The sequence below is a fragment of the Peromyscus maniculatus genome, chromosome 1 (assembly GCF_049852395.1).
Source record: "Peromyscus maniculatus bairdii isolate BWxNUB_F1_BW_parent chromosome 1, HU_Pman_BW_mat_3.1, whole genome shotgun sequence".
Classification (NCBI taxonomy): Eukaryota; Metazoa; Chordata; class Mammalia; order Rodentia; family Cricetidae; genus Peromyscus; species Peromyscus maniculatus.
The window spans coordinates 138,655,835-138,679,938 of record NC_134852.1 but is presented as its reverse complement, the minus strand read 5'-3'; the positions used below and the strand labels follow the sequence as shown (position 1 = coordinate 138,679,938).

General features: G+C 46.0%; 2 protein-coding genes across 3 annotated transcripts in view; one reads left to right on the top strand and one right to left on the bottom strand.

Moving 5' to 3' along the window:
• Positions 1 to 297: 297 nt before the first annotated feature.
• Ahsp (alpha hemoglobin stabilizing protein) lies at positions 298 to 5,107 on the bottom strand. Its single transcript, XM_042284276.2, has 4 exons — positions 4,976 to 5,107; positions 1,145 to 1,323; positions 889 to 963; positions 298 to 650 (listed from the first exon to the last, which is right to left on the bottom strand). Exons 3-4 carry the CDS (start codon positions 961 to 963, stop codon positions 426 to 428), a joined length of 300 nt encoding a protein of 99 aa, XP_042140210.1. The 5' UTR covers positions 1,145 to 1,323; positions 4,976 to 5,107; the 3' UTR covers positions 298 to 425.
• Positions 5,108 to 5,113: 6 nt separating this feature from the next.
• Rusf1 (RUS family member 1) overlaps positions 5,114 to 24,104 on the top strand; it is a 26,493-nt gene continuing 7,502 nt past the window's right edge. The window contains exons 1-6 of one of the 2 annotated variants that reach the window (XM_006977002.4): positions 5,114 to 5,478; positions 5,726 to 5,840; positions 13,014 to 13,059; positions 14,426 to 14,458; positions 14,562 to 14,667; positions 17,789 to 17,890. In XM_006977002.4, coding sequence (XP_006977064.1) covers positions 5,185 to 5,478; positions 5,726 to 5,840; positions 13,014 to 13,059; positions 14,426 to 14,458; positions 14,562 to 14,667; positions 17,789 to 17,890 — 696 coding nt within the window. In that variant the 5' untranslated portion in view covers positions 5,114 to 5,184. The remainder of the gene's footprint in view (positions 5,479 to 5,725; positions 5,841 to 13,013; positions 13,060 to 14,425; positions 14,459 to 14,561; positions 14,668 to 17,788; positions 17,891 to 24,104) is intronic. The other variant, XM_042284274.2, reaches the window with a different exon arrangement.

The window sequence follows — 24,104 nt, the reverse complement described above, 5'->3', positions numbered from 1 at the left end:
AAAAAAGATGAACCAGAGGCTCTGCTAGACAAACAAGTCGGGAAATAGCAATTTATAGAAGACTTCTGTCTGCTTTTCTGTTTTCTGTTACCTTCCTTACCCAGAACTTTCTCTTTGGTCCCTGACTGCCTGAACATACATCTACATCCTACTCTAGCATTATTCACTGTTTTCTTAAAGTTACCAACCTCTTTATACTGAATCAAACCTCTAAAATCATTGTTTAAAAAGTGCTTAATGAAGAAAAAGTAATCAAATGCACCCACATCCAGGAACGACGGAAAAAAGAGCCAGGAGTCAACAGATTAGTATTGGTCTTTATTAAGATATCAAGGTCCAGCAACACCATGAGAGAACAGTCTGAGGACATAACCCAGAGAGCCAAGACTTCAGGGTTCTTAGATGAGATACCATGAGCCTTTAGGCTATGAGGAAGGCGGTGTGCTCTCTCGGGACTTCAGAAAGGTCCTATATTTGGTCAGAAACTGGCTGCCCAAAGTACTCAGCTCTTGCTGGAGTTCTTGAAGAGCTCTGTCCTGTTCCTGCTGCTCCCCAAGCATCTGCTTCTTGTAATAGTTGGTGTACAATTTCACCCAGTCATCCACCACAGTCACCATGTTTTCTTCAGGGATAAGGGGGTCATCAAAGACCTGGGGGTGGGGTGGGGACAGAAGGGAGGGATTGGCAAGGGAGAATGTGGTCAGCGATGTGAAGTGCCAGGATGGTCTTACAAACGCTCACACCCTCTTTTCCTGGATTTGCATTCCCTGTTTCTAGACATTTGGACCAATGCCACCATTGCCCTTCCAGTTTCAAATGAACCTTTTCTATCCTCCCAGCACACACTCTCTCCATCTCTGTCCTTTGAAACAGAGTGCACAGGCTTACCTGCTGATTCAGCAGAACATTAAATTCCTTTATTCCCGCAGAAATCAGCTCCTTATTGGTTAGAAAAGGGGCCATCTGTAAGGTAAAGAAAGAGGTAAAATGTATCCTTTTCCTTCACGCCTGACTATCCCCCCAATTCTCTCTTTATTACACACACACACACACATACACACACACACCCTTAAACATCCCTCCTTTCCCAAACCTTTCAAGTCCTGCTCTTTTGGAAGTCAGATTTCTACCCACACAGGCTCACCTTCAAGTCCAACGGTTCTGAGCTTGCCTCACAAACTCTTCAGGGTTGGTGTGTCCTCTGCTCTAAGCTAGATGTAGGCAGAGTCCAGGGTTAGCTTAAGATGGAAACGCCCTGTATCGAGGTCCTGAAGGAGCATGATAGGTCATCCTGGGGCGGGGAAGGTGGGTGGTGAGGCTTCCCTGGAGTTAGAAAGATAGAGAGACCAAGAAAAAAAAATAGATAAATGAAGACAGAAAATGCAAGAAAAAAACCAGGGACATATACACTTGCCCTTTTCCCTACAACCCCAAACAAACCAGTCTCTAAATTCTAAGGAACCTGACATTTATTGGACCCCATTACATAATGGGCACTTTTGTATTATACACAACGTAAGGACACTTGTTTCTCCATCTACAGCTTTTGTATTCAGAGCAGTTTAGAAGCCAGGCTACAACCCCACATTTAGGAGGCAGAAGAAGGAGAATCAAGTTGAAGGCTGGTTCCAGGTTATGTCCAAACAAAACCTTATTCTCAAAAGAGGAGTTTATACTACTTCTTTTGCCATATTATGCATTCTTTTATGCCAGATACTTTTTCAAACATGTATTAGTGTTTATCATTATAAAAATTCCTTCAGAAAATGTAGGACATATACATAATGGAGCTTTTTCAACTATAAAGAAAATTATGTCTTTGCCTCAGGGGAGCAAAGGAATCTTTGAATACTTGCCACTATCTCCAAATAATTCATAACATCTAAATAGTTATGTACTGGGCTGGCAAGATGGCTCACTGGTACTTGCTGCCAAGCCTGATGGCCTGAGTTCAATCCCTGGGACCCACATGGTGGAAGAGGAGAAATGATTCCCACAAGTTATCTTTTGATGTCCACATGCACACCATGATGTATATGCACATTTCTCTTATACGCACACACAAATAAATAATAAATAATAAATAATGAATAAATAATAAATAAGTAAGTGTAAATAGTATGTACCACTTGCCAAATCTGACTTAGACCCCTACACATATAATCTGCTCAGCCCTTACCCTCACCCTATCTGGTATGTACTAGTATTGTTTTCATTTTTAAAGTGGAGAAACTGAATGCCAGAAAAACAAGCAGCTTTCCCAAGATCTCACAGTTACAAACATGCATTCCAAGTAAGGCCCTTGGGTGAATTCATTCATAGAAAGTGGCTTCGGGTTTGGTTCATTCACAGAAGCTAGCATGAAAAACAACGCAGTGTTCAGTAACCTTTGCATTTTTCATTCTTCCTGGAAACTCAAACTCACAAAAGTGCCAGTGTTTATCTCAACCTTAGACAGGCTCTGTGTGGGGTCAGATACGGTGGCATGGGTTGGAAGAGTGATCCTAGCCACAGTCCATGATGAAGCCAGCAGCCCTTGAGGATCAGAAGTTTCCAGAATGGAGTTGTTATCCAGGGTCAAACGGGGTGGGGGTGGGGAAGAGGGACAATGATATTTTATTTTCTGATTTAAAGAAAAAAAAGAAGATGCTTTTGGCAAATTCCAACTTTAGGGCCAGTTCCCTAAACTAGGTGGGAAGGAGGAGGATAAAGAAAAGGGGTGAGTTTAGAGGGAGAGAAGATACTCCTAACTCCACACAGCTCCCCCCCCCCCATGGAAAGAAACACACAAGAACTTCTCCATGCTTGGACGCTTTCTGACACTGTTCCTGCAACCTTCTCATGTTCTTACCCCTTAGCATCCTGACCGGACTTTTAGAAATAAATTCTAACTTGGGGAAAGCTGTTGGGCAGAGACTCTCCTCTCAAGGTTAGTGAACCAAGCTGTCTTCTTGCTACTTGAAAAGGCCAATGACTCAGGGATAAGTACTCGGGCAAAGAAAAAAAAATTTGTTTGGAAAGCCAAGGAAACCAAGTGGTTAACGCCGGTAAAAAACCGTCTGGTGTGTGGAAGGGATTCATAGAGAGGGGAACAGAGCATCAGGCAAGGAAGAGCTAACAGCTGAGGGCATTCTTCAAACGAAAACTTGATGATGGGTGATTTCCTGGCGCCACTCCAGTGGCCTTAGTGGGTTTAGTTACTCTTAATCTTGATGTCTTCAGCCTTGGAAGGGAAGTAAGGAAGTTTAAGTCAAATCAATCTTGTTCGAGACAAAATAGTTCTTAGTGATTAATATATCTGCGAGCAGAGTTGGGCAGAAATGGTCTGAATCAAGACTAAGGTAGCAAAGGACACAGAGCCCCTGTGAAGATGATGTTGTTACTGGATCTTGCTGTTTTTCCCTCAGTGTCCCGTCCTTGTGTTCTCTATTAAGTGAGTTCTGGTGAGATACAGAGTGTAGTGTAGAAGAGAGGGTTTAATGCATAATCATAAGGATGAGGGTGGGCAACGGCCAGAGAGCCATTGTGGAGGAAGACACTTTCACAGAGTGAGAATGGACAGTGACCAAAGAGGCCACTGTGGAGGGCACGCTCTCGAGGGGTAGGAGTGGACAATGGTCGGGGGACTATGTGTTACACCCTACTTGTTTAGGGAGGCTGTTACATGACGGCTCTGAATAACCAAACAGCACTTGGCTGGATATGTTTGGGCTCTTTCCTCCGTTCTAGCCCACTTCCATTCTTGGTAGAGCCTTTACTCTTCCTTAGCAAGCTAGCTACTTCTACCCCATGCCTAATTTAAAAGGCATGATTTTTTCCCATCACTCCTCCTGGTGGTTGCCAGGATTTCCACCCAACCTGTACTATGTTTCCCTCTGAAACTAATATAGCTGTCCTCAAGATTCCTGTTCATTCCATTTCTAAATTCTCTTATTAAAAAGATTTTATTGCTTATCTGTGTGTCTGTGAGTGTGTAAGTGCACAGCCATGTGTTTGCCTGTCGAGGCCAGGAAGAGGGTGTCTGATCCCTGGAGCTGGAGTTCCAGGTGGTTTGTGAACAGTCGTGAGTGCAGAGATCCAAATGCCGCCGATCTTCTGGAAGAACTACAGACATTTAACCACTAAGCCATCCCTCAGCCTCCAAATTCTTTTATTAAAGAGACTGAGAAGTTCACATGGGAATCTCAGTTTCCCCAGTAACAAAGTAACAACAAATATTGGCAAAGAACCCTTATATGATGCTAGTGAGAATGTAAACGGGTGCAGCTGCTGTGAAAAGCAAAGGAGAAAACAGGAGAACTACCCCACGATTCCAGCTCTGCTGCTCACAGGCATGCCCTGAAGGACGTTATGTCCTACCACAGAAATACTTGTCCATCTGTGTTTACCGCTGCAGCTTTCACAACAGCTGAGAAGTGGAGTCAGCCTGGATCTCTGTCAGTAGACAAGCGGGTAACAGAATGTGGAATTACAGTGGGATTTTATTCAGCCATAGAGAAAAGTGAAATCATGACAGCTGCAGGAAAATACACTTAAGAGTGTTTCAGAAAGACACATACCTCATGTTTTCTCTCATGTGCAGTTCCTAGATCTGAACTTTTATATTTGTGTATGGGAGGAGGTAGAGGTCACACACTTAGAAATGGGACCATGAGGAGGGAAGAAGGTATCTTAAGGAGAGTAGAAAAAAAAAAAAAAGACAAAAATCATGTGACATAAAAGCAAAATTGGGAGTGGGTGAGTGGGTTTCTATCCAATAACAGTCAGGCAAGGGAACCGGGGAGGCAAGTGGTGAAGGAGAAACAATAAAAGAAAGTATGTATAAGAATGCCATAATGAAGCTCATGGAGTCACAAGCTAATTTTAAAATTTCCAAAAGCTATTTTGTCCCTGGCCTCACAGAAAAAAAATAATAATAATAATAAAAAAAAAAAAAGGCACCTGGGACCCAGAGAGGGATACACTTCAGATTTACACAGCTAAAAGTTTGAGCTCTGAATGGCGTCTCGATCACAACTATTTCCCCCAGGAAGGCATCTTTCCCATTGGAATTCACAACAGTCTTAAGTTCCAAGACAGGAAAGGAAGCTTATTGCCCCTCTGCGGCCGCCGTAGCCGAACAGGAACTGTAGTTCGCCTCGCTTTTTGCCGCGTTGGACTTGCACCGACCGGCTGAGCCTGGGGATGGCTGACTCTGCGAGCTTGCGAGTGCAGCTGTGCACGGAACAGTTCGGTTCCCGAGCCCCGCGCGGCTGCCACGCCGCCGCCGACGGGAGCCTGCAGTGGGACGGGGCTCGGCGGTGGGGCTGGCTCTCCGGAGCCCCGACAGCGAATCCCGGGCAGGACGCGGGTGGAGGCGGGGGGCGCTGGGCAGCGCTGCCCGTTCTTTCGGGCCTCAGAGCCGTGCTGCTGCCTCAGGGCTTCCCAGATAGCGTCAGCCCGGACTACCTGTCCTATCAGCTGTGGGATTCCGTGCAGGTCCGGCTGGCCGACTGCCCGGGAGACTGGGGGGTGGGGGTGAGCGGTGGTATAGCTGGGGACCCAGGGAACAGGCCAACTGCAGTCTGCATTTGCACTTGGAAGGCTGGGGTGCACGGCAGAGTGCTGACAGTTTCCCAGGTCACACAGCACCAGTGAGAGCTGGTAGAGTACAGTAACACCCCACCCCCCCCACCCCCCCCCGTGCTCCTGCGACCACTCCTCACTCCACTTCTTTTCTCTCCAGGCTTTTGCTTCCAGCCTCTCCGGTTCCCTAGCCACCCAGGCTGTACTGCAGGGCTTAGGGGTAGGCGACGCAAAAGCCTCTGTTTCAGCTGCCACGTCCACCTGGCTCCTGAAAGGTGAGCTGGACCCCGGGAGCCTTACCTGCTGGTCTCACACCCCCCACCCCCACCCCGCCTTCTTTCTCTGGCCTCCTTTTCCTCCACTGCAAATCTTAGTCCTGAGGTTCCGCTGTGTTCTGACCTCCAACAGTGGCTCTGGTGTGTGTTTATGGATGGTCTGCTGTCTGGTGAGACAGTACACAGAAGCCTCGTGTCCCCATGCTTAGGAACAGTATTCTGGTTGCCCGTTGCTGGAATACAGTCATCTGTGAATCAGCCCAAAAGACACAATTTGTTACCCTTGCAAACTTCAGAATCCCTAAGTCATCTGGGTCCCTCTTAATTAACTTTAAGCCTACTTTATGCAGGGTTGCATAAAAATGCAGTTTATTACACAAAGCTGCCAGCTTCTCGGGATGGTGAAAATCAGAAACTTCAGGTGGGGAAAGGGGCACGTAGCTGGTCCTAAACTGGTAAGGCTAAAATGTATTCTGACTCCTCTGGGGTAGAAGACAGTGCTGTAAATAATGATTAAAGTAGTCATGTGCTGGGAGTGTACAGCTTTTTGGAAAAATCACCAAGAGAGAAAAAAAAAAAAAAAGATAGCACCATGTCACCTAGAGAGTGAAGCAGAGAAAAGGGAAATCGTCACTTGTCTCACGTGTAGGAGGGCTTGTGGCCCGGTGGTCGTCTGGCCTCTGTCCCTGCCTGCTGTTCCCAGTGGTATTTGTAGCGGGAGTTCTTGATGAGCTCTGCGGCTGGATTGATTCCAGAGTGTTAGCACCTGGGCTTTGATCTGCCTTTTGTGATGTTGCCTTTTGTGTCCACTACCTTCTGTTTGAAGTATGTAAATCTTATTTGAGAGTTTCCTAGAGGTTCACAGCCTATGCAAAACTTGGTTGTGGGAGAACTCAGAAAACTCAGATGTCCTGTGACTGGGAATTGCTTTGGAATTTGTCTCTTTGGGGAGCTTCAGAAAAGAGGCTTGGGTATGCAGAAATTGGCTTGCTAAGGTGTAAATTGTGTAACAATAAAAAAAAAGCCAAAAAGCCTTTTGCAAAGCTAAAGTCAGTCAGTTCATCAGAAGCCGAGTCCCTGCAGCCACAAAGGCCAAAAATCATCCTAGAGTGACCCTGTTTCTTCCATGGACGTGTGTGAACCGAACATCCAACACAATGGGTATTTAAATGGAACCTAGGAGCAAGCGCATCCTCTTCTTTCAGCGGCCTGGCCATGTCTTTGGTGAGCCTCCCTGGACCCTTTGGAGATCAGGAGGCTTCTGTTTATGCCCCAACTATTAGAACTGAGCACACTGTGTAACTAGGGGTCACCTCTAGAGAGGGCATGTTAAAGCAGAAGTGGATCGATTATTTTCTTGTCCTCATTGTCTTTTAATAACGGCAGTAATAATAATAACAGCTGCTGGCCGTGAGTCTTTCATTTGCTGATTAGACATGGCAGCTGTAGGACCGGTCTGCTGCTTCTCCACCTTATACTTGGGGATAGAAGTGCCAAGGTCACACAGCTGGTGACTTACAGGGCCTGGATTTGAACACAGGTGATTTAGTCCTCTTCACAGTATCACACTGTGCTTGGCTTCATCTTTGACGTTGTTCTCCCGTTATCCAAGTTTCAAAACTGCAGGTGAAGTCTGGGTCAGTATTTTAGTGTAATTTCTAAGCATCCCTTTCTTATCACCAGCATGTTGTGTATGTCGAACAGTGTTTAAGAAGAGCTGAGACTGTTTTAAGATAGGAAAGGATATGCACTTTAGAACCTGTTACCGGTGTTAAAAGAAGCCCTCTTGGTTAGACAGGATTTGACAAGCTTGTTTCCCTCAAGGGTGAGATGTTTATACGCCCCATATAAGAAGTACTCTCGGAATTCTTGTTGCTTTGTTTTTGACACAGGATCTTCTGTAGTCCAGGCTAGCCTAGAACTCCACCTATCACTGGAGATAACCCCTGTGTCTTCACTTGGAATTGTAAGCATGTACTCCTGTACCTGGCTTTGGAATGTATGGTGTAACCATTTTCAGACACATACTGTCCTGATTGGTTGGCGAGTTAGTTTTGCTTGGTGGTTTTTTTGTTGTTGTCAACTTGAAATGAGCTAAGGTCATCTAAGAAAAGGGACCCTCAGTTGAGAACATGCCTCCCTAAGATAGGTCTGAGCTTGTGGGAGCTTTCGTAATGATGTGGAAGGGCCCAGCCCACCGCACGGTGCCATCCCCACGCAGGTTGTCCTTGGGGTGTATAAGAAAGCAAGCAGAGCCAGCCAGTAAGCAGCGCTCCTCCATAGCTTCTGCTTCAGTTCCCATCTCCAGGCTCCTGCTCTGCTTCAGGTCCTGCCTTGACTTCCTCCAGTGGACTGTGACCCAGGGTACATAGGCCAACAAGCCCTCTCCTCCCCAAGCTGCTCCTGCTCATATGTTTTATCACAGCAGTAGAACCCCAATTAATACCCTTACTCTACTGGAACCATGTTAATTGTTGTAACCAACAATAGTAGTAGTATCACTAGCAGATAGTATTTCAACAGCTTACTATAGGCCAGGCATTTTGCCCTCTTACATATAATTTGTCTCTCAATGCCTACTATAGCCAACTCGATGACATTATTCATTTTTCAGATAGAGAAACTCCAAGCAGAATCAGGCCAAGTGACTCTTGTGTCTCCTTTTTATTTTTTATAAGAATTTCATATGTGAATACTGTATTTACATAATTTATCCCTCTCTTCTCCCTTCACCAACCCCCACTTCTAAAATTCACAGCCTCTTATTTTTCAATTATTATTGTTACACACACACACACACACACACACACACACTGAGTTCATTTAATGTTGGGGGATTGGATAATCTATCAGGGAGCACATCCCTGGAGAAGACAGATCTCTCTCTTAGCGACTGTGAATTACCTGTGGCTCTTTATCTAAGGTGGAGCCTTGTGAGCTTTCCCCAATCCATGCCGGCATGTCAGCTGGTACCATGTCTCAGGTCTTGTTTAGGCAACCATATTGTTGAGATCTCATGAGTTCAGCTTTCCTGTCATACAAAGAAGGCACAGTCTCACAGCAGACATCCCGGTCCTCCGGCTCTTACGCTCTTCCTGCCCCCTCTTCTGAGATTCCTTAAGCCTTAGATATAGGAGTTATATTGTAGATGTATTGAGGCTGGGTACCCAATGGTCAGCTCTTCTTTGTATTTTGACCAACTGTGGCTTTCTGTAATGATCTCCATCTGCTGTAAAAAGAAAGGGTTTTTTTTTTTTTTTGATGAGGGATGAGAGCTACTTATCTATAGGTATAAGAATAAGTATGTAGAATGCAGTTAGGAATTATCACGGTTGAGAGAAGTAGAATCAGTGGGTTATTCTCTAGGGTCTGTGGCCTCACTGGGCATGGGAACTGGGCTCTGTTTACAATACCAGGCACAGGGCCTGAAGAGATGGCTCAGTAGTTAAGAGCACTGGCTGCTCCTCCGGGGGTCCTGCCTGGGTTCAGTTCCCAGCACTCACATGGCAGCTCACAATTATCTGCAACTCCAGTTCCAGGGGATTTGATACCCTCATACAGACATGCATGTAGACGCAATACCAATGCACATGAAGTTTTAAAAAATCATTTAAAAAATTGCCAGGCATGAATTTCCTAATTTTGAGCAGGGCTTAAGTCCAATTGGTTGGTTACCCCCAGAATATAAGTATCACTATTGCAGCTTTAGGAATATAATGCCATTCTAGTCAGTGTGGTTTGTGGGTATTGCAGCTGAGTAGGACTATTGATTACTTTTCTCCATTGGTGCCTTACATACTTCTTCCAGACACTGTGAGAGTTAGTCCTTGTATTTATTGGCTGATATATGCTGAATCATCCCTGCATCTCTGGGATAAAGCCAACTTGATCATGGTAGATGATCTTTTTGTTATATACCTATATTCTGTTTACAAGTATTTTATGGAGGATTTTCATCTATGTTCATTGGCCTGTGGTTATCCTTTTTTGTTGTGTCTTTATTGGTTTTGATATTGGAGTGATACTGGCTTCTTAAAAGGAGTTTGGAAGTGCTCCTTCTGTTTCTATTTGGAATACTTTTCCCAATTTTTCACTCTAAGATTTTGCCCATTCTTAAGATAGGAGATGTCTTGTAGACAACAGGCAGGTGGATTTTGTTAATCTATTCAGCTAAACCTATGCCTTTTGATTGGAGAGTTGAAACTATTAGCATTTAAAGTTATTATTAAAAGGTATGTGTTGATTGTTGCCATGTTTTTGTTTTTTCTGTTTGTGATCTTAGTCATAAACAGTGTTTCAATAATTGTTACTTCATTTTTTTTTTTTACAATTTTAGCTATGCTGATTCCTCTCTTCAGTCCAAAGTATTGCTTCCAGTATTTTCTGTATGTCTCGTTTAGTGTACATGAGTTCTTTCAACCTGTTTCTTCACCCTCAACCATGGTAGATAGTTTTGCTAGGTATAAGAGTCTAGGTTGGCAGTAGTGCATTACCCCAGGCTTTTCTGGTTTCTTAAGTTTCCGTTGAGAAACGTTTGTTGTACTAATATGTTTTTCTTTATAAGTGACGTGTGGTTTTTCTATTGATGCTTTCAGTATCTGCCCTTTGTTCTGTGTATAAGTGCTTCAATACAGTGTGTCCTGGAGTCTCTCCCCTAGTCTTGTCTGTTCGGTGTTCTGTGTGCTCCTTGTACCTGTATGGGTATGTCTTTCCTTATAGTAGGGAATTTTTCTTCCGTGACCTCGTTGAAGATCTAGTTTATGCCATTGTCCTGGGGTTCTTATGTATTTGTTCCTATAATTCAAAGATCTGGTCTTTTCATGGTGTCTCACAGTTCTTGCATGTTCCTTTTGTATGGTTTAATTTTTTTGTATTCTTTGTGGTCTGTGTGGTCTAATTCCTCTATCTTCGGATCTTGATATTCTGCTTTCTGCTTGACCCGTTACACTTACAGGGCTTCCCTCCTGAGCTTTTCAGTTCCATCTTGATTTCAGCTTGAGTTCTCGTCAATATTTATATCTCCTCACTGAATTAATATTTCAGATACCGAATTGTCTCCATTAGGGTTTTCGTGGACATCACTCAGGCATTTATTGTTATCCTCCTTAGGTGACTGAGCTGTTCTTTGAGTCTTTCTTAAGCTGCTTGGATTCTTTACTAAAGTTTGTGGTTCTTTTATATTTGGTGTCCTGGGTTCAGGAAGTGTTCACTGGAGAACACTTCTGGAGGACTACTGAATTTGAGTGAGGATGTACTCTGTTGACCTTTTGTATTGCTGTGTTTTCATCCTGTGACCTGAACATGTGGACTTCTTTCTTTGGTTGTGTCTGATGTGAGATTATGGCCTGCCTTAGCTTGAGCTGGTCCAGGAACTGCAAGGCCAAAGCCAGGCTAGAGACAGCTGGTGAATGAGCTGCTGGATTGGAGCTGGACCTTCAAGTGTGGTGATGTAGTGGGGGTTGGTGGGGTCAGGGCAACTGAAAGGTGGTGCCACACACTACACATCTCGATGTCGGCCTGCAGGTGTGGCAGTGGCGCCAGAATGGGTTGGGGTCAGAAACCCATCAGGCAAAGGCAGTGTGCGAGCTGTGTGTCCCATTCTTAACCGCCACTGTTTGGCAGGGATTTTACAGTAGATCCACAGGTAATTTGTGGACAGGTGATTACTAATTCATCACTTAGACTGAGAAAGTTCTAGCTCTTCAGCTCCGCTAATTATAAAACATAGAAGAGGAGATGAGAATTAAATTTCCTATTCTGGTAGACAATATTGACTTTCAGCTAATAGCTAGGACATTATGTCATAATGCCACTCTCCAGCCCTAGAGACTGCTTCTATTGATCCACAGACCTCCCCTCGTTTCTGTCAATGGCCCAAGCTGGATAGATGCCCTGGTGTGCAACTAAAAGGAAGAAATGGAGTCTGTCCCGGTGACTCCCCCTGAATCAGTAACAGTAATCTTGCCATGTTCAAAATTAAAAATTGGTATAATACAAAAATCTCCAACATAAGAATTTTGTTGATAATGTAATGTGCTTGAAGGGACGATGCTCGGGTGAGTTTTAGAAGTAGGACACCCATAAAGTTGCTTTGGTGGCTATCCCAGGACCAGGCAATGGAAATGGAGAAGTCGAGCAGGCCGGGCAGGAAAGTGTCGTCACGTACATAGTATCTTTTGAAAGATTGTGGTAGTGAGGAAAGGTGGACCCCCATGTCCCTCGAGTCCAGGGTTCAGTGTATGTAGTAGAAGGCACCCAAGCATGGAGGCTCTGTAAGGGCTGAACGTGCTTATTAATCAAGAAAGGGAAGGCTCTGCCCTCCCCTTTTATATGGTGGGGAATTCCCAGCTTGCTTTCTCATGACCTTCTCCACTTAAGAGTCTATGTCCTCAAACTCAAACAAGATGGAATCCTCCACCACTTCAGTCTGTCTTTCCAGTGCCACCCTGGGAGTCCCTCCCAGCTGTCTGACCCTAAAACATTCCTTCCCTGTAGTCCCCCCCAGAGCTAATGCATGTGTGTCCATGTGGGGTCAGGCTGAATTAGCAGATGTTTTCTGTGGCTCACACATTTTACCTTCAGCAGAGCTACTCAGTTCTCCCATTTTGTTGTAGGAACAGCTAGAGACTAGACAAGTTTAGGGTACTTGTGCCAGATAGCTGTGTGTTCCTCAACACTGTAGATGTGGAGCTTCCCGAGAAGCATGTCGTGCTGTATGTAGTTTCTATGAATTAGTCTTTCATACAAGATTATAATGCTAAGTGTTTATCTGTGTTATTGTGAGTAGTTGGCCCCTGTCATTTCTACTGTCTAATATGCCGCTGAGTAGATCTACCAAGACTTTGTGAATCCCTTGTCTTTAAACACTTGGGTCATTTCAGTGTTTCGCTGTTACTAACAGCATCGCAGGCTGAGGATACAGCTCACCTTATAGAGCGCCTGTCTAATGATGTTGCCAACAGTATTTCTTGTCTGTGCTGTACACGGGCACATAGTTCTCCTGTACCTACCGAAAAGCTGCCGACCTCAGCGCACCCCTCAGTATTGACTCAGATGTTTTCCCAAGGGCAGTGTGGCTGCAAGTGAATCCGCCAGTTCCGCGCCAGTGTCTGTCTTGCCCTGCAGCTCCTGAGTTCCTTCCTTGTGCTTACGACGCCTTCTTCTCATCCCCAGATTCCACTGGCATGTTGGGCCGCATCGTCTTCGCCTGGTGGAAGGGGTGAGTTTGTCTCTCTTCCAGTCAGCTGGCTCTGGTAGTGCTTCCCAGTGGCACTGGTGATAATGCAAGCCTTTGCTTGTTAGAGAGGTTCAGTGAAAAAACATCTATGCAAAGTGCTTAGCACTCTGTGTCCCACTTGCGTTTTGTATCATCTCCGGTCTCCGTAAGCTCTTGGGGTAGGATTGAGCATTTTGGAGATGCAAGTCCGGAATACAGCTCAGATGGGCAAGGCCCTGGATCAGTTCCCCCAAATTGAAAAGAAGATGACGAAGACACTTTTCAAGATGTGAAATACACCTAGAAGAGGGAAATTATTTTCTCAAGCCTCTCACTCTGTAATTGCCGTGGCGGGACCGAGGCCTTTCCTCTTACCATAGCATCAGGCTGGTTAAGTGGGAAGCATGCCCATGTGTTCAGAAACTCCCCTGTGCACGTACAGTATACCCTGCCTGGGACTCCCTCTCCCACTGAGAGATTCTAGATTAAGATCCAGAGCTAATGATGCAATTTCTGGGCTGGGCTACACGGCAGCATCTCCTAACACAAGGATCTGAGAGAAACTGCCTTCAGGTGTTGAGGCATGGGCCCGAGAATCACTAGAATGGAGACAGAAGAAAGAGGTCGCCACCTACGGTGTTGTGTAACGGAGATATCCTAGGCCTGGATATTGGAGCCCGGGGGTGTCTCTTGGTGTTCCTTCCCGCCCATCCATTGCTTTGGGAGCCAAGAGAACCTGGGCTGCTATCTGTAACTTGCACTTATACCAAATGTGGTGTTAAGCAGTCCCAGGTGTGTGAACTGTGGCCTGGTTACCTTTGAAGAAGCAAGAAGAAAAGGAGAAAAGGAGAATGATCCAGGAATAGCCTCTTCAAAGGTTGCCCAGAGAATGAGAGACCAGCCAGTAAACAGGATGTTTTCCTTGGAGCCAGTAATGGGGAGATACCCAGCAGTCACGGAGGGTCCTCCCAGCTAAGGGTCCTATTTCCGGCAGATCTGACTTTCATAGGGTTTTCAGAGGAGAAGCAGCCAGTGGCACACCATGTGACTTAGTTTGGCCCAGTCTGTTGCTAAGGGGAATGGAGCCAGCACTGGAGAGGGCCTGAGCTTGCCCTGCGGCTGAGCTGGGAAGGGCTGCAAGGCTCCCCAGCTGCTCTATCGAGCTGCCCAGGGCCTGGCCCGATTCTGGGATACCGAAAAGCAGCTGGGTGATTTGTGGCTAACAGGGACAGGGCCACAGCTTCTGGTTGAAGGTATATTTCCTTCCCTGAGCCCTTTAGACCTCACCATGATGTAGAACAGCTCCCTTACAGCCCACAGCGTTCTCCTTCGTTCTAACTTGGCACAACCTCTTTCTTATCCCCAACAGGAGCAAATTGGACTGTAATGCAAAGCAGTGGAGGTGAGGAGGGATGGGAGAGAGGGAGAAGGGGGAGAGAGGATGGGGGATCTGCCATTATAGAAGTTTCTTCTTTATGACCTGTAACCTCTGATCCTTCCCCTAGGCTCTTTGCTGACGTCCTCAATGATATAGCCATGTTCCTGGAGATTATGGCTCCCATGTACCCAATCTTTTTCACCATGACTGTCAGTACCAGCAACCTAGCCAAGGTACCCACCTCTGGGGCACTTCTGTACCTGCGGTATCAGCCTTAATGATGCTGTGTACGGCTTACCTGGACCCTGTACTGAAGGCGGTTCTGAAAAAGGGACAAAGTTCATGTGTTTCTAGTCAGACACAGACAAATTTTCTGATCCTCCTTTGACTGGACAGTCCTTGTACCTCAGCCAGCCAATGCAAGGCCATGTTGGGAACACCAGTATTACTGTAATTAAGGAAACAATTCCACATAATTTATCTGGTAATCGAGAGAGGTTTATTTCTGGGATAACTTACAGCCAATAGGGGTTGGTTACAGGATCCGGGAGAGATGAGGTACCATCCAGCGGAGAACTCTGGCTTGGTGTCCCATCCAGCTTCCAGGACCACGAGGTATCCAGAAGGGCCACTTATGCACCTCGAGTCTTAAGGGCTCCCTCTCAGCCATGCCCCAGGGGCAGGTCAGCTCCAGGGGCAGGTCATAGGCAGGTGTGGCCTTTACCTGCTGTCACTATAGGGGCAGTGTTTCAAGGTCAAAGCTGGAACAGCTACCCACTGCACACCATACTAGTTAGTGGTGGAGCCCTGAGCTGAGAGCCGGAAGGTAGTCTGACACCAGGGTCTGGGGGCTAGCTTCCTGGCTACTTTCCTGTCTTCAGTAAAACATGTTTCTGTGCCTACTGCATGAGTGACACAGACCGCAGACTGTCCCATCTTTAAAGGAAATGATGCATAATTACACAAATATTTATGGAATCCCAGTTCTGAGCATACCAGATGGGAAATGGTCTGGGGATGTAGAAAGGCCCTGCCTGTGGCTGAGTCCTGCAGAAGGAGGGGTTTATGATGAAGGGAGGTTGGTCTAGGATCGAGAAATCACACACACAGCAATCCACAGATCACAACACAGCATCAGATTCCGATGGACAGACTGAAGGGCCACTGAAGCAAATGCAAGCTTTCCTTCTGCGATAGGGTTCACCTTGCCCTCACAGCTCCTTCTGTTGAGGAAACAGAGGTCTAGCAAGGTCAGGAGAAAATCCCACTACGGTCAGGTATGTAGGACACAGTAAAGCTCCACGACTCAGTTCTGGGCCCGTCTCGAAGGCTGGTCTGTTAACGCCACACCCCAGCGAGCACTCTTGGTATTTGGGGGTAAGCAGTCTTTTTGTCTAGGGACAAGCAGTCAATGCTGGGCACACCGTGTCCTTTACCCTGCTTTTGTTACCGAGGTAGGAAATGCCAGAGCGTAACACTGCTGGAGCTGTGGACCAAGGGACACTGCTGGAGCCGTGGACCAAGGGACACTGCTGGAGCCGTGGACCAAGGGACACTGCTGGAGCCGTGGACCAAGGGACACTGCTGGAGCTGTGGACCAAGGGACACTGCTGGAGCTGTGGCTTCTGGCATGTCCTCAGATTCTGCACTACACTGCTCCCGAGGCCTGTGTGACTGTCAGATACTGTACTGGAACAAGGCGTGGGCTTTCCCCTTAAGTTCACTCCGTAGAGATTCAGTCTCTGACCAGCACTCATCCACAGCAGCCAGAAGGTGGCTGCCGTCCACACTTGCTCGGCTGACACCTTCCACTCGGTTCTCGGGAGTCTTCCTCCTACTTCCATCCCTTCACCTCTGCTGAGAAGCAGTTCTTTCCTCAGTGGTATAATCTCTCTTTAGTCCCTAACCAAGTCCAGGACTCTTTTGAAAGTGGAAGTCATTGGGCCAGCAAGATGGCAGCCCCAAGCCTGCTAGCCTGAGTTCAGTCCCTGGGACCATCATGGTGGAAGGAAAACCAGGGGCTCCTGCACATTCTCCCCTAACCTCCATGCGTACACCATCACACACATGCACACATATGCATAAATAAATATTTTTAATTAAAAAATAGTAAAGGAGGGAGTCAAATTGGTTACTTATGTGACCTGTTGCTCTTTGGGGACCTTAAAGGCTTCCAAGGCTCTACTTGGACCAGACTGTTTCCTGTCAGTCATTCCAGCCTCATTTTTGTACCATTTTTCTCTTGATTTTGAACAAATTAGTTCCTCCACTTTGATAACTATACATGAGTCTCATCAAGAAGCTGTGTCTGCGTTTTAGCGTAGCATTATCAAATTGTATCATTAGCATATATCATCTTGTCTGTTATCTACAAGAGGCTTGATGAGAAGTCAACAAACTAGTGACTGTTATTGGCTTTGCTATCTAGAGATCTCAGGAGAGGTCTAAGTGCCGTACTCCGGGGCCCTGGAGTAAGCTTGGATTGGCCTGAAAGGCTAAAGGGGCCTACACGGGGCCAGGGAGAAGAAAGGGCTTGCACACAGGCAGAACGGAGACCAGACTGGTCCTCAGTGTTCAGCCAGAGAAAGGTTGCAGCCAGATTAAGAAACGGAGATGGGAGGTATGTCTTCAAAAAGATCTCTGTGGAAGCACACACCTGGGATTCTAGCATGCCGGAGTCTGGGGTAGGATTAATGCAAGTTCTAGGGCAGCCTAGGTTATAGAGCAAGACCCTGACTCAAAGGGCAAACAAGGTCTCTGGGTAGGAAAGTGTTCTGGTGGGAGCCCCCCCCCCCCCACTCCACCCAGACCCTGCCTCTCAGAAAGTCCTGCCAAACACGGCTTCTCCCCAGAGATGCTCAAGACCACCCCCACCGTGTATTTAAACTGCACCCCACCCCAGAAAACCAGACACATGGTTTTTCGGTCTCTCACCCCTGTCTTCCCTTGGGGGGTGGGGTGGGAGTGGAGGAGTCACCCCGGAATGTTTTACCCATTAAACTGGGGCTTTTTCTTATTTGGTCTGATTTGGATTGCTGTGTCGACGGAGAGGCTTATTGGGGTGCAAAAACTTCAGAAAGGAAGTTGGAATTCCCTACAGTCAGGGCCACAGGGTGATTGTGGCAGGTAAGGTTTTCATTTTTCTCATGGAACAAGATAGGGAACATGTGCCTAAAGACATGAGAGTCAGAGCTAAAAGCCAAGGACTAGATTCCGTGTTTGCTGGGGGGGAGGGGTCACCAGAGACCAGCCGTCCCCCGGTTGGTGTGAGTTATTTATGCGCTCATCCACAGAAGGATCTGTTTCTACAGCCCATGGCTGCTCTGACCTTCACTCCTCTCTTTTCCCACCCAGTGCATTGTGGGTGTGGCTGGTGGGGCCACTCGAGCCGCACTGACCATGCACCAGGCCCGAAGAAACAACATGGCTGATGTGTCAGCCAAGGACAGCAGCCAGGTGAGCATCGAGCACTGGGGAGACAGCATGGGGGAGGGCAGGGGCCAGGACAGGCCACAGTTTGGAAGTGTGGAGAGAGGCCCTGAGTGCACACCCCACCCCCACCCCCCACCCCCTGCAAGGGAGGTGGGTAGGGAACCTAAGTGCCCTGCCGTGACTCAGGCTGTGGGGCAGAGCTGACATCACAGTTTTGGAGATGAGTTCAAGCTGATTCAGCCCCTGCTCACTGCCTGTTTGCCTCTGTGGCCTCATCTCCACCCTGGGAGCTCGATGTACTGATGCGGTTGGCAAGTTGAGGTGTACTCAGCATGTGAGGTTGTTAGGGTCGCCAGCCAGAGGCCTCCACTTAGGAGTTTGGAAGGTCCTTCTGGCCAGCACCCTTCCCCCTGACTGTGGGAGCCTGGAGCAGAGTGGGACTAAGAGGGACAGTCCTGAGACTGAACCCCATGGGTACTGGGTTTTGCCCCAAACCTCTGTGCTAAGTGCTCTGGGTTTTCTCATTTAACTCACACCCACGCTGTAAGTCAGTACTGCTGGATCCTTGTTTCACAGATGGGGATGTAAGGCGTGGGCCCCCGAAATGTGAAGGGTTGTTGTTGTTGATTTGTTTGTTCCTTGCTGTAGTTGTTGAATCAGTTTAGAAACCTGTTCTATCCGGCCCTTGTTCTAGCCCTACCTCACATTGGTTTGCACAGCAGCCCTCAACTAATATCTGAAAAGCACTCATCACATGTCCAGTGTGTCCCCTCCGTGGACTCAGTCCAGACTTCACAGTGGTGTTGTGCCCATTGTGACCATCTCACAAATAAGGAACTAAAGCTAAGTCCACCCGGACACCCTCCGTGGGCCAGTCCCTCCTCTCGGGAAATGGTTGGACTGATGAAGTGCAGGCCAGGCCCTTTGCCCAGCATCTCCCAGCTTCTCAGGCTAGTTCTCCCTGGCTCCCAGGCCTGCCTCAGCCCCCAACCTCAGCGAGGCAGAAATGCATCACCAGGGCACTGTCGACCACGTATTCAGTCCCATTTCTGCTCCCTCCCCCGTTTCTGCTTGTTTCCAGGGAAAGTGAGGGTCCCTTGGGGGGGGGTGCTTAGTTTCATTAATAAAAGAATTTAGAAGCAGATTCAGTGTACATGATAGGAGCGGTGAAGGAACTGCTAAAATGGTCACTGTATTGTTAGGGTTTGTATTCTTTTTGATTACTAGGTTTTTATTGTAGATAAGAGAGAGAAAATATCCAGACATCCAGAAGAATCTGTAACAGAGAGAAAAGAAGACTGGACATGACCAGGGCTATCTGCAAGAGAGAGGAGAGACCAGGAAAGAACAGTGGAGATAGCAAGAGCTGGAGACAGCAAGATAGCAAGAGGGGGCAGTGAGACGGCAGGAGGGCGGACGGTGTAAAGAAAGGGGCTGTGCGGGGCTTTGAAATGTGTAACAGGCACCAAGGAGGACCAGGAGCCTCGGGTCAGCATGGACTTGACATGAAACCCACAGGTGTATGTCAGTGGAGAGCCAGAGGTCCCTTCTGCCAGAGGCCAGGCAAATGCCTCCTTCTGGGGACAGAAAACCTGTTCCCTGGGTTCCTGAGGCAGGATGCCTTTTATCTCAATACCAGAAATCCTTCCATAGTCCAGCGTGTGCTCATGTCTGGACATGTAGACTACCTGAGACCTAAAACTCAGAAGGAAGCTCAGAAATAATTAGTTTAAGAGAAATACATAGCAGAGGTTAGGTGGAAATCCCAGCAGCCTCCTGGAGGAGAGCGGGAGAAAAGGTTAATGCCCTTTAAGTTAGGCATGAACTAGAAACAGCTTATTAAAGGAAGAAGCACTCCCGAGAATGGAAGTGTCTAGCAAGCGAAGGAAAGACTCCAGAGAGCATCCAGCCGGGCAGTCTGTGGTCTTCATAGCCGCCTCCCGTTTGTACTTTGCAGGCTTTGTTTCCCGTAGACTTTGTTAGATGATGCCAGGGTAAGGAAGGGCAGACACTGTCAACACAAAAACCACAGCTGTCATCTTAAAGGAAATAAGAGAGTTTATTCTGGAGCCACTTTAAGTAACCATTGCCCAGGAACACAGAATTAGGTTGCTGCGAATTCCATATTCCAATATGGAAGCAATTTCCTGAGGTTTTATAGTTTCACAGAACAAAGAAAGACACAAATCAAGGCAGGATTAGAATACATTGGTGGGTGCACCAGAGAGGGTTAACAGAGACAGATTTTGTTTTAATGAACCCAACTTAGAGTCTGTTCTTTCTTTGGTTAGAGACCTGACACATTCGGTAGAAACTATAAGCAATTACTTTGATAAATCGTAACCTTTCTTTTTAAGTGTATTAATTGTTGAGAAAAGCTAAAGGCCCGGGGCTAAATCATTGTCCCAGTTTTTAGATTTTAGGAAAAGCAGAGCCTGGAGGGTCGCTTTCTGACGAGATGATTGTCCCGGAGTGAGGCTTGGAGTGGAACTCATCACGGCCTAAAAGCCAGTTTATTTCCCAAGCAGAGGGTGTTTTAGACCCCTTCCAGGTCAGCACTGAACAATTAACGAGCTAGCGTTTGGCTAAAACCGCCTGACTCCTCTTTCATTTTAAACTTTAGTTATAGTATGAATCAAAAGGAATTTTGACTAAATTTAGCAGTTTTAATTAATATGACCATTTACTTATAAAACAGTTTGGTTCTGTGTAAACTATAAAAATACAAGCATATGTGAACACAGTTGTTTGTAAAGATAATTCCAGATTCTGTACCACTCATCAGTCTTAGGTTCAACTGTTGATTAGATCACATTATAGGGGTGTGCCACCACCGCCCAATTAGATCATATTATAATAGAACTAGCAATTCTTTTTATTTTTTTGAAGGTTTTCATTTTTATTCTTTATGTACAAAGACTAGCACGATCTGTTTCATTGTGTAGACAGTCCTCAATAATCCATTCAAGGTTGCTTAGTCCAACTTAATGAAGCCTATGTCCTTCGGGTACTGGCGGAAACACTGACGGCACATGGTCAGGCCGTATTTCCGGATCAGACCGTGGCGGTTAGAGCAGACGCGGCAAGAGCGAGAACCCTGGCCAAACTTCCCGAACTAGCAATTCTTAATCCAAAATAAGTTTTTACAGATGTGATTTTAATATAAAGTCAGAGATCGTGGATCAGAGTGTGACCTGACTATTGATAAGGCTTTGAACAGGCTTATGGGACTTTCTTTAAATTGGACAAGATAAGAACCTAGAAAGCCCTGTCTGTGGAGGAGAACAGAGGGGGGCCGGCAACAGTTCTTGTTTTATAATTATAGTTCTAAGGTAAAACTTAGCTGTGGAAATGTAAGGTAATCATTATTGATACCTTTGGACCTAAAAATACAGTCATCTTGGCTATATACTGAGCAAGCCAACCGAGATTGTGAATTGTTTGTTTTGTATAAACAAATAGCATTTTAAGATTTTAGGAAGTAACTTATAGACCCAAAGATACCATTTTAACGGGTTTTAAGAAAGCAAATGAGGGCTGGAGAGATGGCTCAGCTGTTAAAGGCTAGGCTCACAACCAAAAATATAAGAAAGCAAATGAGAGTCTTAATTTATAAATACACACATATAAAGCCTTTTAATATATGCTAAAACACAGTTTAAGGTATGCCAAGACTAAAAAATAAATTTAAATTTCCAGCATGAGATTTTTTATTTATCTGCAAAATTTTTAATGATAACATTTATGTGTATATATATGTATATATAAATGTATATATACATTTATGTGTATATATGTATATATATATGTATATATTGTATGTGATATATATATATATATATTACACATACAATTATTTTAAGTACACAGAAAAAAATGGATGGAAGAAAAAAAATCTAAGTGGTCCCTGTTAGTCGAATTCTAGGGACAGAGTAAGTTCCATTCCAATTGTCCTAACATAGACTATCATACTGCTAATCACTTGCAAACACGTGACACAGTTACAGTCAGGTGTTCAGAAGCTCCCTTCTATAGCTTTAGAGGGAGCAAGATTAGTGTTTGGGGAGTCTGTAGGCTGCCCTCTGTCTGTGTGTCTAGAACCTGGCATCTATAAGAAGGTTGAGTCAGGGATGGGCTTTTTGTTTTGTTTTGGTTTGGTTTTTGGTTTTTGTTTTTTGAGACAGGGTTTCTCTGTGTAACCCTGGCTATCCTAGAACTCACTCTGTAGACCAGGCTGGCCTCGAACTCACAGAGATCTGCCTGCTTTTGCCTCCCGAGCACTGGAATTAAAGGTGTGCACCACCGCCCGGCCCAGGGATGGGTTTTTCAGGTCATTGCTGTTTAACATGGAAAGGGTAGGGTCCAGCAGTTGGGGGTGGGGTTGCTGAGAGTCCTGTATTATTGAAAGATCTTAGAATAGCATTGTTATTTGAGCTAGTAAGTTTAGGAATAGTCTTTGCAGTTTAAGAAAAAAGAGGAATCGGCTGATGTGAGGAGCGTCCCCTTGGGCAGGCTACAGGGCGAATGCGGCACCTGTTCCGCAGTGGGGCAGGGAACTGGGGTCTCTAAGTCACTGTCAGACAACAGACAGTCACAACAGGACGTAGACTTAGATGAGGCCGACTGCTGTTTGGGGACTCTCCAGAGACACTGTCCGGCTTTTGTTGAGGGTATATGATTAAAAAGGAACACGGACAGTAATTATTCCTGAGGGTCCTGGCATTCCCCTACCTCCAAGACGTGCTATAGACATTGGAGTAGATGAAGCTTTCTTTCCTCATATGTGCCCAGTGGGGCTTTAGATCACCTCCCTTGACTTGTACAAAATAAATCCAGCTATAGGAAGGCATTCAAGTTTAAGATTTATCTTTTGGCCAGATTTTTCATTCTCCAGCTTGTATTGAGGCCAGAGATTACAGTGAAATATTAGGCCCTTTTTCCCTGCATTTTAGGGCTTCATCCCAGCATGTCATAGCAGCAAGTGTAAGGTGAGAGGCAGTACTGGTGTTGTCGTCCGTGGCTGGGGACTGGACACGGCGTTTTCAGGTTCTTGGCTTCTTAGCCCAAGAGTTGGAAATTAGAGCTTGCAGAGATGTGCACAAGAAGCAAGATAACTTTATCTGGAACTAAGCTGTCATACAGATTAAAATGAGATACAGTCAAGATTGACAGCTGGCCACAGTGAAAGTACTCAAGGACCCTGGGCTACAGCCTGGTGTCTTTTTTTTTTTTTTTTTTTTTATGGTGCCTAGGGAAAGGAGGAACTGATTAGTAACCGGCATAGTTTGGGTTGTTCAATATTTTGATTAATAGGTTCAGTTACGTAATTGTTTCTCTACTATGTGTGCCCCCTTCCCATACGCTTCCAATTTCAGTCATATGTAAACTCAAGTATGTAGACTTGAGATGATAAATAGGGAATTCTCCCTAAAAGGTATCTTGACTGCTCATGCACCCCAAACCAGTGCGGGCCAGATGACCTTTCTACTCTTTATACCTGGATACACAGTGGATACATTTGAATAGAAACTGTCTGCGTTTGATGGTTACCAGGGGCAGGGAATACTGGAAGGTGTGTGTGTGTGTGTGTGTGTGTGTGTGTGTGTGTGTGTGTGTGTGTGTGTGTGTAACCCAGCTGCCCAGTGCATTGTAACAAGAGATAGATGTGTGTAAACCAAAACCAAGTATCTCCTGTGCGTGCCCGCCTCATTAGAGCCCCCAAAGTAAAGTAGAACGTCCCCTGATACCACTCTGGTCCCAAGACCAATCTTCATGTCTTTAGCTCTTACGCAAACATCCTTGAGGACAAGCCCCCAAGTGTAGCCCCAAGAGAATTAAAACCGTGGGTTGTGTTCCCCTCCCCAGGACACCTCCTCCTCTCTCTTTCATCCCAAACCACTGGGTGCAGATGTTGCTAGCATCTCTGAGGCGCTTCCTGTACTGAGGTTGAACACCGTCTCCTAAGATGCTCTAAAAAGTAAACAAAAATGGAGAAAGGCAAAGAAACAAGTGGGTTCAAACTCTTCTTTTTTAAATCACTGTACAGGTTAAAAGTGCAGAATGGGTGTGGTTTTCTGTTTGTGTTTTACCTCCAGATCATTTCACTGGAAGATAACTGTTTTCCTGTTACAGAGAAGACACCTATTACTGAGGTGAATCAGAAATTCAGAGTTCTCTTAGCTACAGAGACCTAGGTTTCCTGACAACATGGGATCAGGACCACAAGCACCAAATACAC